The 15,856-nt window shown below is 38.2% G+C and overlaps 1 protein-coding gene across 3 annotated transcripts; it reads left to right on the top strand.

Moving 5' to 3' along the window:
- The first annotated feature begins 221 nt into the window (after nt 1-221).
- Nucleotides 222-15,770, top strand: LOC104918393 (immunoglobulin-like and fibronectin type III domain-containing protein 1). 3 transcript variants are annotated; one of them, XM_027279096.1, is made up of 25 exons: nt 223-368; nt 3,172-3,240; nt 6,020-6,142; nt 6,227-6,366; nt 6,708-6,807; nt 6,918-6,944; nt 7,075-7,120; nt 7,220-7,415; nt 7,899-8,012; nt 8,124-8,286; nt 8,396-8,668; nt 8,773-9,006; nt 9,127-9,285; nt 10,055-10,179; nt 10,361-10,502; nt 10,598-10,891; nt 11,000-11,299; nt 11,439-11,615; nt 11,698-11,826; nt 11,977-12,285; nt 13,013-13,098; nt 13,236-13,428; nt 14,406-14,702; nt 14,971-15,297; nt 15,418-15,770. In XM_027279096.1, the coding sequence occupies exons 2-25, from the start codon at nt 3,210-3,212 to the stop codon at nt 15,420-15,422; spliced, it is 3,990 nt and encodes a 1,329-aa protein (XP_027134897.1). In that variant the 5' UTR covers nt 223-368; nt 3,172-3,209; the 3' UTR covers nt 15,423-15,770. The 3 variants fall into 3 exon arrangements, with proteins under 3 accessions (XP_019128165.2, XP_027134897.1, XP_027134896.1); XM_027279095.1 differs by having other exon boundaries at nt 8,773-9,018; XM_019272620.2 differs by having other exon boundaries at nt 222-368; nt 8,773-9,285.
- The last annotated feature ends 86 nt before the right edge of the window (nt 15,771-15,856 follow it).

Genomic DNA, 15,856 nt, shown 5'->3' with positions numbered 1-15,856 from the left:
ATATGTCATAGTGTTAATCCGAAAGCATGTGAATTTGATAGTAGTATATAATGCACCTGGTGTTTTTATATTGTCAACAGTACTGGTGTTGGCTGGATATGTCCAATACCAGATTATAATTACAGTCATAATGTATTTTAGAGCCAGCTGCAAAGTGATCGCTTTGCGAGGGATGGGTAAGAGGACCTCCACTCTTTACCACTGCTGTAATATGGGTTTTTAGCAACTACATTTCACCCATGTATGGATTTCCGCGTGCTCCAAAATTTTATCACCGAACAAAAAGGGGTGTCTCCTTTGAAATATTAGATAGAGAGAAGAGTGCAAGCTGAAGAAGGATAGCTGAACGTAGAACTGAAGAACTAAAAGTAAGTCTTTTTTGTTTTGTATGCCAATTGTCAATAATCGTCACCGAATGAATGTACTAACCCAAAGCGACATTTCATATGACAAGACTGAAACTCATGTAAGATGGTTTCAGTCAAAAAGTGGCACAAGTCCGAGTGACAGTTCTTTAAATATGAGACAACAGAAAAGCATTATTTGTTGAAAGATGCCAATTTTAAGGCTGGCAAACAGGTTAGCTGCAATACATTCCCCAGCTCTATAAATGTTAACTTCATGACCCTAGTGTATTTTAAGACACCGTTATGAATGTAATACTTTTTGTCCACAATTCAAAAGTCCAAATCCAAGTTAAGTACTAGGATTTACCATAGACGAGCATTAGGCTGGGTTTATACGTTGTCAACCTGCAGAAATCTACTAACCCTGACAAAAAGGTAAAACCTACAATCAGAGAACCATTTTTACAAATGTTTTTTTATTTTATGACCTGCAGACATGTTGCTATTTTATATAGCTGTTTAAAATGTTACTGGCTGGTTTGTTAGCATAGCCTCACTAACCTGGGCCAAAACGAACGCCACATGCCCAGGAGTGCTGTATCCAAGAGTAAACCTTAAACCTAAAACCTTTTTTTCTTTTTCATACCACAAGAGTCTCAAGACTTGACACCCTGCATGTCAAAGAAAAGAAAGTGAAAATTATGAATGGACCTCTAGAGATCCGCCTGTAATGCTGACGACTGAAGATCTCAACTGTGTGCCATATTATAGTGAGGAATGTGACCTTCCAAACAGACTTCCCATGCCTATCAACAGACTAAGCATGAGACTATGATCAGTTTGGACTGTGTGACAAATCAAAGCCTTCATAAAATACTTTGTGTTCAAGGTCAGATACCCCTTTTCACATTTTCCACTGTTGATCTTATGGTCCTTAAAATTAAAAAGGGCCTTGTAAAAAGCCTTATGGCCATAATCTTGATATACAACCCATTTTGTTCTTATTAAAATCCTCTCAGCTCTGAAGACACTAAAAAAAATTACTGTTAGGTTTGAAATATTATACATTAGCAGTTTTTGGGTCATTAAAATCTACTCAAAGTTCTTACGAGCAACAGCCAAAGTAGGTCAAAGTCATCTCCCGTTTACAGCCTGAACGATGACGACTTGGATAAAACAAGTCTTTGTATATTATATCAACTCTCTGGAGAGGTTTAGTTTTTCAAATTAGCAAACAGAGTACACAGTCTGTGCTTTCCAACACAAAACAAATTGACCTAATCACTCAAAATAGATTTACAGATACATGCATTGGTTTCAACAGTTTGATTCCAAGACATTCAGCCCCTGTCTATGTTTGGATCCTGAGCAGTGAAAATGCTGGCACAGCCATTTGACTCCACAGGCAGTTAGGCAGAGTCAGCCAGTAGGTGGGATTTCACATTCCCCTTTTACAGTGTCCCAGCATGTCTCCAAATGTCTGCACGAGTCACGCAGAAGTCAAGGCATCCTGCCTTTGACAGACTGATGTCATACGGTAACAGAGATGACACATGAGGAGAACATCCAAGGGAGAGGTTCTCAACCTTTTCTGGTCTACAACCTCATGTGTAGGTCATCTAGTTTAAATGACAGCAGCAGTTACAGAATAGAGTCCTGAAGCTGAGCCATGAGGTTTTGGGTATATTTCACTGTGGAAGGAGCTCCAAGTAATTGTAGAAAGAATCACTATATTCTAGCTGAAACAGTTACTTAATTAATTGATTAACTGAGTTCACTATGATGTGTGACAGTTTAATTGAATTGGGAAACAGTGGGAATTTTTGTTACTTTTTTACATTTTGTGAACCGAACAAGCATTCAATCAAGTAAAATCACAGAATAATTCATAATGAAAATAACTATTTGAAAATCTATACTGTATACTTATTAAAGTTATTTTTTTCTAGAAATATTTATGTGGTAAAATGCTTCGTTACTTTTTTGCTCTGTTTTTCCACCTCATTATTTTTGTATCATTTTCTGTTTCTCCTTGGTTTGCTTAGTTGCTTTACAGTAAGAAGAATATTTAATATTAATAGACCCTCGTGAGTTATGGCTCAAAAGGTTAAGAAACATGCCCTGAGGTCCATATGGTAATGTAAAATCTGTTCAAAATATTCACTGCAGTAAAACAAAGTTTGCTTTTGCTTTCCATGATTCCCTCATTAAAATGTGTGGTAAGCGACTCTGAGATAATACTATGACCAATACCATGACATAGTGCAATAGAGCAAGTAACGCTATGATGTTGGTTTGCAAACTGCCGCTAAAGGTGAGGCTGTGAAGCCAACATGCAGGAAGGACGAGATGGTTTCCCAGAGCCAGCACACCAGCTCCACATAGCTATACTCACAACTCATCTGCTACTATAGCTAACATCACGACATATCTTGGCAAACTAGTTAGTTAGCTACGTGTCCAACATCACACAAATCCTGGCTGGAATAACAAGTGAGTGTTGTGTGGCCCATCGACTTGAGCCAGGTCTTTGTACAAACCCCACATTTTTTCCGTACATACACAGAGCGGAAAGCTAGCAGACTGTGATGAGGGATTGGGTCGATTAGAAAAAAAATAATTCGGATTACAGTCAAGTTATCTAGAATTGCATAGCTCACCTTTAACTGTTGTCTTCCAAAAGTAACCGCAAACGAACAAAACCTAGTTGATTTTTGCACACTACTGTTCATGTTTCTTTCTTAAGCCTGAGTAAAAAAAAAAATATAATCACATGGATGATGGTAGATATGTACAATTGTGACTGTTTTTATTTATGTTTCAGCCACAACGTGATCAAAACAAACACTTGACAGTGGCACAATGAGTTCGGTAGCCAACAAAGACCCAAAAGGTAAGTTTGGAAAATATGAGGGACAACTATTGTGTGTGTTTTTTGTTGGATTTATTGTATGTGGAAATATGGAGTGGTTATTAATTTAAATACCATATTGTATTATTACATAAACATAAATCTTACAAACAAAATACTTCACAAATGTTTAAATATATATTGGCATGAATTGACAAACATTGCACTTTTATCAAGATGAATAAAATCTGTTTTTCTTTAATTCTTTTTAAAAGGCATTGAAGAAAGAAAGTAACTTTTTGACCACTTCTTCAGTACATGAAATAGAGTAAAGTTGATCATGGATATATATGAAGGACAACAAGTGAACCAATTTAATTTTCTACATACAACAAATGCCATCATGTCTGAAACCATTCATACCCATTCTTGTGTAATTTTGGCTCAGAGTGGTTTATAAAAGGGATATCAGCTTTGCACAACCAACAAATTCCTACTAAAGGCATTCCTGGAGTCTGCTGGTTGTCCAATTTGACGGTTCTTGTAGGAGTGATTGGTATGCAGAGGCAAATGACTTGCTGTGTCCTACCAGACTTGAATTATGTGTGAATCAATGTTTGCGGAACAAGGGTACAAGAATCCTGCCTGCATTCAGATGATATAAGTGCGTAAACCAACCCCTTGAGATATGACACATGTGGTTTGATGAATATTCAATATATGCCCTCTAACTGGAGCAGGGCTGCTGAAAGGTGATGAAGAATTGGTAATCTAAAAGTAACTCATATTGGAAGTTGTGAAAAGAATAAGCCAACACTTGAGTTTACTACTGTATATGTCAGTGCAGTAGAGGAGCTACTTGTGAGTTCTTTTCATAGCTGCATTCTTTTATTGTCCAAGTAACTTTTATTCATGTTGTGCTATTCAATAGAAAAATGTATAATCTAACTGTTTATGGGAAATCAAACATATATATATACACAATTGAAAACTGATGATGGATACACAGAATTGACGGTCTCAAAGTCCCTTTTGACACACATACACACACATTGTTAACCAAGGGCTACCAGAAGTCCAGGGCTATACTATTCACACTGCACTGCTTTAGGGTTAAACATGACTAATGTTTACACTGATGTTTAGTTTATTCGATTTTCAGGGGAAACCTCCACAAACTTGGGACTGTCCCTGCTCCAGAGCTAGTCCAAGTTAGCCCACTTTGGAATGTGACAGGATTGTGCCAGTGTGAAACCTTTCTTAGCCTGGGATAAGGAGGGTCTAGGAATGTGTTTAGCCCTGGGTTAGCCCTGAAGTGTGAATTGCCCTAAAACAACTTATTGCAGAAACATGATAAATACAGTGAGATACATAGGGCAGATTCATACTTCAATGTCGGTAACATATTTAAAATTGAACAAAAATGAAGCGTGCTGTTCGTTAAAAATGAATCTTAGATTGTTCAACTTTTTTTGTGATTGACTTAATTTCATGGGCTGCATTTGAATTATTAATTTGAGGTCATCCCTCATTCCAAACTGCTGGGACAGACCAGCTTGAAGAGCAAACCTGAGGTTATTTAAGTTGTGCTTTTGTTGGTATTTGGTTTAAATATCTTCTATAAAAGTAGCTTTTGTGGCAGTCACCAAAGTCTGCAACATCCATTTAAAAATCAAACTGCAGCCAATAAGTGTTTTCTTATTAAATACATCAGAATGTGATTTAAGTTTTGGTATGCTATCTACATAGCACATTTTAATGAATCCCCAAGACTACAATAATTCCATATGGCTTAAGTCCTGATTTTACTACAGTAATTGTTGGAGACATTTGATTCTGCACACAGTTACACAGTGATTACTCATTTGGCCCTGTCTATATTATGCAGCAGAAAGGTTCAAGCTCCAGGGTGAATGAAGCAGCTCTGAGTCATTATGAAGTATGACGCTTGTGCAGAAAAGGAGAAGCATTTTGAGTTTGTAATTTTACCAGCTGTTGGGTGAACAGCTGTGTACTGAGTCATCCTACAGCTGAAGTCCCAGGCAGGAGAGGTACAATGCTGAAAATCTGTGTCACCCAGCTGCTGGCTTCAAGGTCTGGGCTAAAAAGAGAAAAGAGTGATAGTTCTTTTGATACTGTTGCAACTGTGTTGTGCTGCAGTTTTACTCAGAGAACAGCATTTTCATATACGTTTGTTTTACATGGGCATTTTACATTGCCTTGTCTGACCTTTTGTAAAGTTATTTGTAACGATGAATTGCAAAGGCATGGCTAAAAATATTATTCATATAATGCAAAACCAATATCTGGTTATTTAAACATCTGACACAAATCCATTGGGATGTATATTAAAATCCATTAATATCTAAATAACCATGTTTTACTATGTATATTTGCCTTCATAGAAAAATGAATCCAAAATAGATTAAACAACTGTAGAAGCTTTAACAAAGAGAAAGGAAACACTGACCTCTTGTGAAATTCTAGTGTAACTGCAAACAGGAGCAAAAGCATTGCTGAAGATGTTAACAACTCTCTGATATGATGGATGGCAACAATATTATTATTGCTGTAACACAAACTGGATGTTTAAATGCTGTGATCACTTTTGAAATATCTAAAGGAAAAAGTATGCAGCTCAACTTGTTCAAACATTTTCCATATCCATATCCAAACCCACGCTCTGCTCTGGCATGTTTGAGTGCACATCTATTGAAACAAAAGAATTCCTAACAGTCGTGTTTTCTGTTTATTTTGTCTGTGATTGCTTTAACAAAAACACTCAATTGAGTTTTATTGTCATTTGTCCGTGTCCTAATAGTGGCTATCAAGAAAAGGTCCAGAGTTCCTGGTGTTATAATCACTCAGTATGTTGAGCAACTCCCACCTGGGAAGTCAACACCTGACTTCACCCGAAAGCCAATGGCTACGACTGTTCAAGAAGGTAATTAACAAACCTACAAAGTAAAAGTATGATTATAAACACATCAACAACTGTATCACTGTTGTGTGCCTCTATTTTGATTAGGTAAAAAAGCTTTTTTCAAAGCTGTGGTTAATGGAGAGCCAACACCGACCGTAACATGGGCACGTAATAATGGCAATGTCGAAGACCCAGAAAAGTACAAAACTAGATTTGATGAAAGAGCTCGTGAGCACGTTCTTGAGGTAAGAAAAGAATATTTAAAGACATTTAAAGGTCAGGTCAGTCATACTGTACTGGAGCAAGCCACACGACACAGAAGATAGCATTCATGCTTGGACTATCAACTAGCTTTGAGCCACCAACTCAAAGCACCTGCATCTGGCAACCTAGGAATAAGACTCAACAATAATATTTCCTTTATGACCCCACCTTCAAATAAAAACCTCCACAATCTGTAAAGCACAAACATGCAGTCTATCATACTAATATATCACAATCCACTCCATGTTCTGTCTCCTGAGGACATAACCTAATATTCAGCACTTCTGATACAATCTAACTATGACAATATCGCTTTTACCAGATAGCCAATGTAAAACTAGATCAAGCTGACACCTACAAATGCTTCGCCACCAATGAATATGGACAGGCTGTGAGCACTGCAACTCTCAAAGTTCTTGAAGGTAAAAGACTGATTTTAAACAATCAATATGTTCACTGTAAATTCATCACATGTGGCTTAGACTATTCAATTGTGATTTCTTGTTTGCTATTGTCTTCATGCTTTTTCCAGGTGGCCTGAAGAAGAAAAGCAAGGAAGGTATGACATTTACCACAGGACTATGAAGGAGATTAAGTCTTTCATTCTACCATCAAATCAAAGTGTTATTTGCCATTAAGGAAAAGTATCTCATGACTTTTCTTCCAATTTACATCCTGTTTTCTTTCAGCAAATGGACAACCACCACAGGATTTCAGGGCCATGCTCAAGAAAACGTAAGCTCAGGCTCAAAGTTTGTTCTTTTTTTTTTGAGGTTATAAATACATATTGCTGCAAATCCCCAAAAATATATATGACTCTGTTCCTTTTTTCAGTGTTATTGTCAGCAGAAAAAGACAACTCCCCCCAAAGAAAGAAGGAGAAATTGATCCCAAGCTCTGGGAACTGCTTATTAGTGCACCAAAGAAGGACTATGAAAAAATCTGCTTTGACTTTGGTGTTACGGACTTTCGCTGGATGTTGAAGAGACTCAACCAGATGAAAAAGGAAAGGGAAGATGAGCAGGCAAAGGTTTGTAACAATTACACATAACTTTTGAAAACCAGATCCGGTTTTAAACAAAAACAACCTGCTTTGCTTGTTTTTGTCTGACTTTAAAGAGCAACTCAGCACTAGTCTGTATAGTACTGTAGTGTCCTCTGGTTAAAAGTCTCACACGTTTCACCTCTGCACGTTGTGTGCTATGTTGCACTTGACCATACCCTATAGTCCCGGAGTACAATTGTGCAACACTGCAGCAAGTTAAACCACTGGAGATAAAAAATAAAAATAAAAAATGAAAACTGGGGGTGTTAAATTCCTTTTTACATGCAGATGCATTTACAAGACTTTTTTTTTTTCCTGTGCATGGAGGCTAGCTGTGCCTGAGGCTTAGCTAGCCTAGTGCATCTTAACAAGTAAAGATCCATGCTGTAACCAAGCCCATTTAAGTTCAAAATGCCATGGCTTAAGCTGTGAAGTTCAGAAAAAAAAAAATCTACACATCTTTTGTAGGTCGTGGAAAACCTGAGCAATGTCAAACAAATAGAAGTAACGCCCCACGGGAGAGCTGAATTTAGCATGGACATGACACTGTGGGATCCAAACAGTACGATAAACTTATACAAGGTAAGTTAACATGCATTCCAAGATAAACAATTTATAATCAACTGCTGCTCAAATAAAAACAAGAAATCAAAAAAACCTAATCTGACCCAATCTGTCTGTTTTTCTCCAAAGGATGGAATATTGGTTCCATACACTAATGATCCAAATTCAAAGCACAGCCTTAAGAAAACAGCGACAAAGTATGTTTTCAGCATCAAAGACCCTGGGCCAGAAGATGCTGGATTTTACCAGGTTGATGTTGAAGAAGCGAATGTCCTGACAACTGACTTCAGCGGTAAGGTGCAACGTGACTGTATTGTCAGTTGGCAAGACAATTCAAGGTAGTTTTAGAAGTGTCAGCCAATCCACCACTTAACCCACATCCACACTTCTTCATCTCTCAGTGCCTGCTGTGGAGTTCACATCCAAGATTAAGGATGTCAAGACCAGTGAATGTGAGGATGCCGTCTTTCAGTGTGTCTTGTCAACACCTCTCAACAGAATTACCTGGTCAAAACAGGACTCATCACTTGATGATGAGGACAAATATGAGATCACTGTCTCAGAGGACAAACTAACTCACACACTGAGAGTTAAAGACTGTGAAGTAGCAGATAATGGAGCATACTATGCCATTGCCGGGATAACTTCCAGCAAGGCCTCTCTCACAGTTAAAGGTGGGATATTTACACCATTTACACTACTTGTTGCTTATTTAAAAAGTGTCTCAACAAAAAACATAATTTATTCACACTACTTATATGTGCTCACTGTAATTCAGCTGATCCAAATGCTCGTAAACGTCGTAAGGCCACCAAAACTGAAGATGATCTGGCTAAAAAGCAGGCCAAGCTTCAAAAAGAGAAAGACGACTTGGAGGCGGACGGAGAAGGACAGACTGAAAAAGGCGCTGCAGATGCAGCAGCTAAAGCTCTTGTAGGGGATGGTGGAGATGGTAAAGATGGAAAAGATGGTTTTGGTGATGATTCTGGTGATGGAAAGGGTGACGGGAAAGGTGATGGGAAGGGTGACGGGAAAGGTGATGGGAAGGATGATGGGAAGGGTGATGGGAAAGGTGATGGGAAGGATGATGGGAAAGGTGATGGGAAGGATGATGGCAAGGGTGACGGGAAAGGTGATGGGACTGATGGTAAGACAGATGGAGACAAAGGTGAAGGAGATGGCAAGAAGAACCTCCTTACAGACGGAGACGATGAAAATAAAAAGGATGATGCAGCTGATAAGAAAAAGAAGCGATCACGAACTGGCCCTTTGGTACCGGACACTGCTAAAGGTAAAACCACTTGCACTGTGTGAAGTGTGAATCATCTGGAAGTAAGATAATGGTCTTAGTTCCATAATATTTCTCTGCTACTGCATACTGTATCAGCTTTGCTATCTGGGCACATATTTGCCAAGTGCCTCAGAATTAATCCAAATTTGACTAGAAATAAGGTTGGTCCCTACCTAGAATAAAATATGAGAGGTACTTACAGTGGAAAGCTTTGTATTCCAGAGAAAAGTAAAAGTAAAGAGATGTGTATTATCAGTTTCAGTTGGAAGATAATTTAGGCCTACATTACAAAAAACAACTGCTCTTTGTGTTAAAGTAGGTCCTAACATCAGAAATCAGTACATAGTCACATTAAGTACCAAAAAAAAAAATCAATAAATAAAATGTGCCCACAGTATAATTTAATGGGCACTTTATGGCCTTCTATATTTAGAGCAAAAACTGTTCATTTGTACTATTATAATGGAGTTCATCTCAAACACTGTGGTTCTGCATGTTGACCACTAGAGGAGGACATATTGTAAACAAGAAAACAAACCCTGTTAAGGCAGGATAGGAACAGGGATATTGTTGCTTTTTGCCGCTTGATTTGCTTATGCTTAAAAAATAGAAACTTGCATGCTCACATGCTTTCTCTTTGTTTGCTCTTCCCTACACAGAAATGAACTAAACTTAGCTAAAATGCTACACTGACTTTGTTTGGAGACAGTGAACGCACACTGTCATTTCGATTATTACTTAATTTTTTACTTTGTTATCACTGTTGCAGATCGTGGTGTTCAGTTTGTTAGTGGGCTGTCAGATACGGATGCTAATGTTGGTCAACGGGCAGAGCTGTCTTGCAAACTAAGCAGTGACACATCTGAGGGACGTTGGTTTAAAAATGGGAAGCTGGTAAGTCAACTATTCAAGGAGAATTATGATTACATTATAGTTATACATTATAGAGTACTACCATGCATATATTATAGTTGTTTTTCAGTTTGTGAAACTTTAAAGGTCAATTTTAGAGATTACTGAACACATTAATTTATCAAATTCATCTTATGAATACTGAATATTTGTATCTGACAAGTTAACCAACAAGGATGGGGTAACAGTTATCAAAGATGGAGCCTGTCACAGCTTGATAATTGATTGCTGTAAAGAAGATGATGCAGCTGTGTACCGCTTTGAAGCTGAAGGCCGTAAATCAGAAGCGACACTTAATATACAAGGTCAGAATAAAATTAATAACATGATTAGGTATCAACTGATAAATTATCCCAGACTTTAGATTTTAAATAAACAGTTTTTTTCTCTAACATTGAAGACCCACCAAAAATCGACGCCGACGCACTAGGAAAATTCACAAAGCCAGTCATTGTAAAGGCAGGTGAAAATGCCGAATGGAAGCTGCCATTCTCAGGCGGGGCACCGATGAATATACAGTGGAACAAGGATGATGACGAGCTTTTCCCTGCTGCCAATGTGAAGATTGACACATCAGATACTGAGAGCAAACTACGCCTTACTAAGTGCCAAAGGAAAGATAGTGGAGAGGTCAAAATAAAACTAAAAAATGAATTCGGTACAACAGAGGCAATTTCCAAACTTATTGTACTGGGTGAGTTGACAACACGAGTCTCAAGTTGGTCATGTATTACACATTACACTGTAATGTAAAGATAAATGCATGTGCTGTTAGTATGAATTATTTTTATTTCCTCAACAGACAAACCCACTCCTCCACAAGGACCTGTGGATATTATGGAAAGTGCTGTAACATCTGTTGAGTTCAAATGGAAACCACCAAAAGATAGTGGTGGATGCCCAGTCACAAACTATATGATAGAACGCCAACAAGTAGGGCGCAATAAATGGACAAAACTCGGTGAGATCCCTGGTAGCAACCCCAGTTACAAAGATTCAGATGTGGATCCTGGAAGGAGATACTCCTACCGGATCAGAGCCCGGAACGCAGAAGGCATCAGTGATTACCTGCAGACAGAGGACATATCAGCTGGTGTATTACGTAAGTCTTTAGTTGGAGCCTAATTTAGGCTTTGCTGTCTGATGTAATGGCCGACTTACATTTGATTTGGTGAATTTTAGAGGTAATAATGAGGAGAACAGAGTAACATAGAATAGACATAATGTCATGTTTGCCACAGGTTACCCTGGAGCACCATCATCACCTAAAGTGGTCAGTGCCTTTAAAGATTGCATCACTCTGGCATGGTCTTCTCCATGTGACACTGGAGGAACCAAAATAGTGGGATACAATTTGGAAAAGAAAAAGAAAGGCACTAACTACTGGAGTCTTGTAAACCATGAAGGGCCTATTACAGGTATCCAAGTCATATGACAAGCTGCAGGAATACCGCCTACATCACTGAATATTTCTAGTGAGTGAACTGTTTTTCTCCACAGGTACAAAGTGTGCAGTGAAAGATGTTATTGAAGGAGCAGCCTATGAATTTAGAGTGTCTGCTATCAACCTATCTGGTGCCGGAGATCCTAGTATGCCATGTGACACAGTCATCGCAAGAGATCCAATGAGTAAGCCAGTCCACTTTTATATTTTACTACAGTTGTCTTCACTGATAATTATCCTTTATAATGAACCTGCAATGTAATGCTGCATGTAGCTCTGTGAAATATAAAAGCACAGCAATGCTGAGCCAACAATCTCACATTACTTAATTTCAGAACCTCCAGGCAAAGTCACAGACCTGAAGTTAACATCCTCCGATTACACCTCATTTTCACTGGCTTGGAGTAAACCTAAAGGCATGAAAGGGGAAGAGGGTGAAGCCCAAGGGTACTACGTGGAGATCAGACCAATAGAAAACCTTGAATGGACCCGCTGTAATTCCACGCCAATTACTCGAACTTCCCACACCGTGCTTGGCTTGAAGGCAATGGCCACATACTGGGTGAGAGTAATTGCCACCAATTATGGAGGTGATGGAGAACCTCAGGCCTTTGACAAATACATCATTGCCATGCCTCCTCCTGGTGAGAAGATTTCAAATTTAACATCAAGAACATGACAGCTTGGTAAACTGTAAAGAAATAATAGTTTAATCTGTTAGAAATGTTGCATAAAGGCATAGGAAATTAGTTTTCTTTCCATGATACATCTATACACTGCACCCTGCCTTAAAATAGCCCTACAGCTGTGAAAAATACTGCATAGCTCTGCACCAAGAAAAAATAGCCTGCACAATAGCTTTCCTTTCATTTCTTCCGAGTTAAAGGGTGGGATTGTGACAAGACAGTTATGATGGGAAAGGTGTTCATTAAAAAGTAAAACATGAAAACACCACTACAGAGGCAAAGCAACTTGTTTTTGTTCTTTTTAAGCAAAGGAGTTTCATGCACATCACTGATACTGGCTGCGTATACGTGTGTATTGAAACTGCAGGCTACTGTTTATTTAGTCTTGCCACCCTGCAGTTCAGTCGTTTGCAGCACTGTAGGATAGAAATAGGTTCCAGTAACAGATCACATTGTGTTATTTTGAATAGCTGCTCTACCTGGAGAGGACAATGGATAACATAAAATAAAGAATCGGAAATTGATCTGGATTTACTGTATACAGATACTGTTGTGATCAATTTTTAAAATGTCTTATGCCAAATTAGGAATAGGAATAATAGGAATAGGAATAAGTAAAACTACCATACAGTTTGTTAAACTGTATAAGAACCTTAACATTTGTTTCTATATTTCACCTTCACAGTCAGGCCAAAGTTTAAAGATCACAACATGAAGACCTTTGTGGTGGTAAGATCTGGAAACACCGTCCGTCTGAACATCATCTTTGAGGTACTGTGCCAGACGTTCTTACTAATTCATTCATCAGAGAATGTTTTTTTTGTTTTGTTTTTTTTAATTGTGTATGCCTTCAAGTTACCATTACCAGATTTTTGATTGATTTCTGATACTGTTCTTCTTGTCAACAGGCTTGTCCCTTGCCAGAGATCACTTGGCTAAAAGATGGTGTCCCTGTGCCCAAACATGTGACAATTACCAACTCTGATAAAGGTTCTCAAATGTTAATCCCCACATCTGAACGGTCTGACACTGGCATTTACACCATTACTGTCAAGAACATTGTCGGCCAGGAGAGCTTCAATGTTGAAGTCAGAGTTACAGGTAAATATCACTGTGTGACCATGAACTACTAATGTTCATGACCTGGTAAAAAAAGATATTACACACAGACACACCTCATTAGCTATTCCTTCCTTCCTCCTTCCTCACTATTTTAGTGCAGTAAACAATAATGCCTTTTTTCAGGGACAGACATGATTGTTATGAATTTATGAAAAGTATGATATAAGAAGTATTTATTGTTTCACATAGACATAATCGGAGGTTAGACATGAGAGGTTAATAGGGGTTATACAGGACATGTACGTCATTCTCTCAACAATCTTGAAACCTACTAAAACACACAAAAAGACAAGAAAGGAAACAACAAAAATAAACTACAGACAAGCTTCTAAAAGAAAGGAGGGTACCAATCTCTGTCATCAGAACCCCCCATATACGTGTGGTAACCCCTGTTGAAAGATGATCTTTAAACTAAGCACTAAATGAGAAATGTTCTGGTTAAAAGCTCTAAGACATATTGATTTCAAGATGAATTTACATATTTAAATAAAGATTCTTTTGGGTTAGATTTCCTTTGTTTTATACTTTTAACAAAATCATTATTCTGTTTGTTTTGTTTTTTTAAATGCACAGTTAAAAGTAATTTTTCATGCAGTTAACTATCAGTCTACTGTCATTGTGTAGACTGAAAGAGTTCAGTTAAATATAATCTCAAGTAATCTAGCACATTCAGTGCCAACAGATAACAGAGGACAGTTTTCTTTTAGGTTCTTCTATAACATGACAAAGTTTTTTATATTATCAAAAATGCCATGAAAAATATGTTTCCATGGTTATGTTAGTTAAAATCTTAGTAAAAATGATTTACCATAACATTGTTGCCATCTGTTTCGAGCTAATATAAGGACATCATTGTTCTGACTAGAACCTTCATGTCCTTTCTACATAACAATGGTAGGGTTCAGATTGAAAATCAGCATACTAACCCTGCATCTCTGTTACTCTAAATCTTGTAGATGATCCGAAGCCTCCAGGGCCAGTTGAGCTGGATGAGAACATCCCTGGGACAGTGACTCTGTCCTGGGCTTCCTCTCCAGATGAGAAGAGAGATGACCGACTGCACTACATGATATCCAAGCGGGACGCCGTCAAACGCACTTGGAGGACAGTGGGAGACAACCTCTTCAACAATAAGTTCACAGTTGTCAACATCTTGCCTGGACGAGAGTATAACTTCAGAGTATTTGCTAAAAATGATATGGGTCTTTCACCACCTTCTGTGTCCCCTCCATTTGAAACCAAGAAGCAAAGAGGTTTGTGCATCCGGTTGAATTATATCTGAATCAATTATCACTTTCACTAAAACGTTGTTCAGTGATGAATTCTGAAAAGCAACGGAGAGAGAGGCAAAAGTCGCTTTTTACTTTTAGTCTGAGAAACAACCGTTAACATGACTTCTACTCTCAAAAGCATTGTTAGTGATTCTACATTAATTTAGGGAAAGTTGTCCACTTTTGTAATCTCAGTCGTTGCAATTGTGTAAAACCTTAAACTTTATACATTTATTTCTTTGCATTTCAGAAAAGTTCAAACTAAACACACGAGAGAGAAAACCCTTGGACCTCGAGTCACCTCCATCATTTATCGTCCGCCTGAAGAGGCGTACACCTCCAGAGGGTTACGACTGCTACATGACCTGTGCGGTTAAGGGTAATCCAGCTCCACGTGTGACATGGTACCGCAACAACATCAGCCTGAACGTGAATGCAAACTACTACATCACCAATGTGTGTGGAGTCTGCTCTATGCTCATCCTAAAGGTGGGACCCAAAGACATCGGGGAATACAAAGTCATGCTTGAGAACAAACTGGGGACGTCTGAGTCTTCAATGATGCTGAATGTCAGAGGTATTTATGCCTGGTTAAGTTTTAAGAATTACACATTTTTCAGTAAAGAAACTAATGAAATATTCAAGTGTGCAGTATGATGATAAAACAACCTGAGAGTATCAATATGTCCCTTTACAGAGTGAAGAAGAGATGCAGCTGCTGACCAGAAATTAACCAACCATTAATTATACCTTGACTTGGTGACAACTTATGTTCATTTTAAGCTACTTAATTTCCCACTAGTGTGATGCACGGCTATTTAAACACTTACTGTAACACACTTTAGAAAGCTTATAAATCTTCCCCGAGAACAGGGCATGTGGACTAGGAGAGCCAGGGATCGGACCACCGATCTTCTGATGAGTGGATGACTACCTCCTGAGCCACACCCGCCCCATGAATTGTGTGTTTTGGGAATAAGGTTATATGCTGCATTATTAAACTTTGGAGATATGAAATCATCTGGCTTGTGTTTACTAGAGATGTGATCACATACACTGCGAAATAAAACATGTTATGTTGCCAGTTTTTGTGTCGAATGATAATTATTTAAATGTAAATGAAACAAAGCAAAATA

Source organism: Larimichthys crocea, chromosome VI, assembly GCF_000972845.2.
Source record: "Larimichthys crocea isolate SSNF chromosome VI, L_crocea_2.0, whole genome shotgun sequence".
Lineage (NCBI taxonomy): Eukaryota > Metazoa > Chordata > Actinopteri > Sciaenidae > Larimichthys > Larimichthys crocea.
This window is presented reverse-complemented; position numbering and strand designations above follow the sequence as displayed.

Excerpts from the sequence above, each read along its gene's own strand:
- LOC104918393 (XM_019272620.2), top strand. The coding sequence starts at position 3,210 with ATGAGTTCGGTAGCCAACAAAGACCCAAAAG. Across the intron at positions 7,121-7,219 it reads AGGGCCATGCTCAAGAAAAC|TGTTATTGTCAGCAGAAAAA; the intron begins GTAAGCTCAGGC and ends TCCTTTTTTCAG. Across the intron at positions 13,099-13,235 it reads GTCTGAACATCATCTTTGAG|GCTTGTCCCTTGCCAGAGAT; the intron begins GTACTGTGCCAG and ends TCTTGTCAACAG.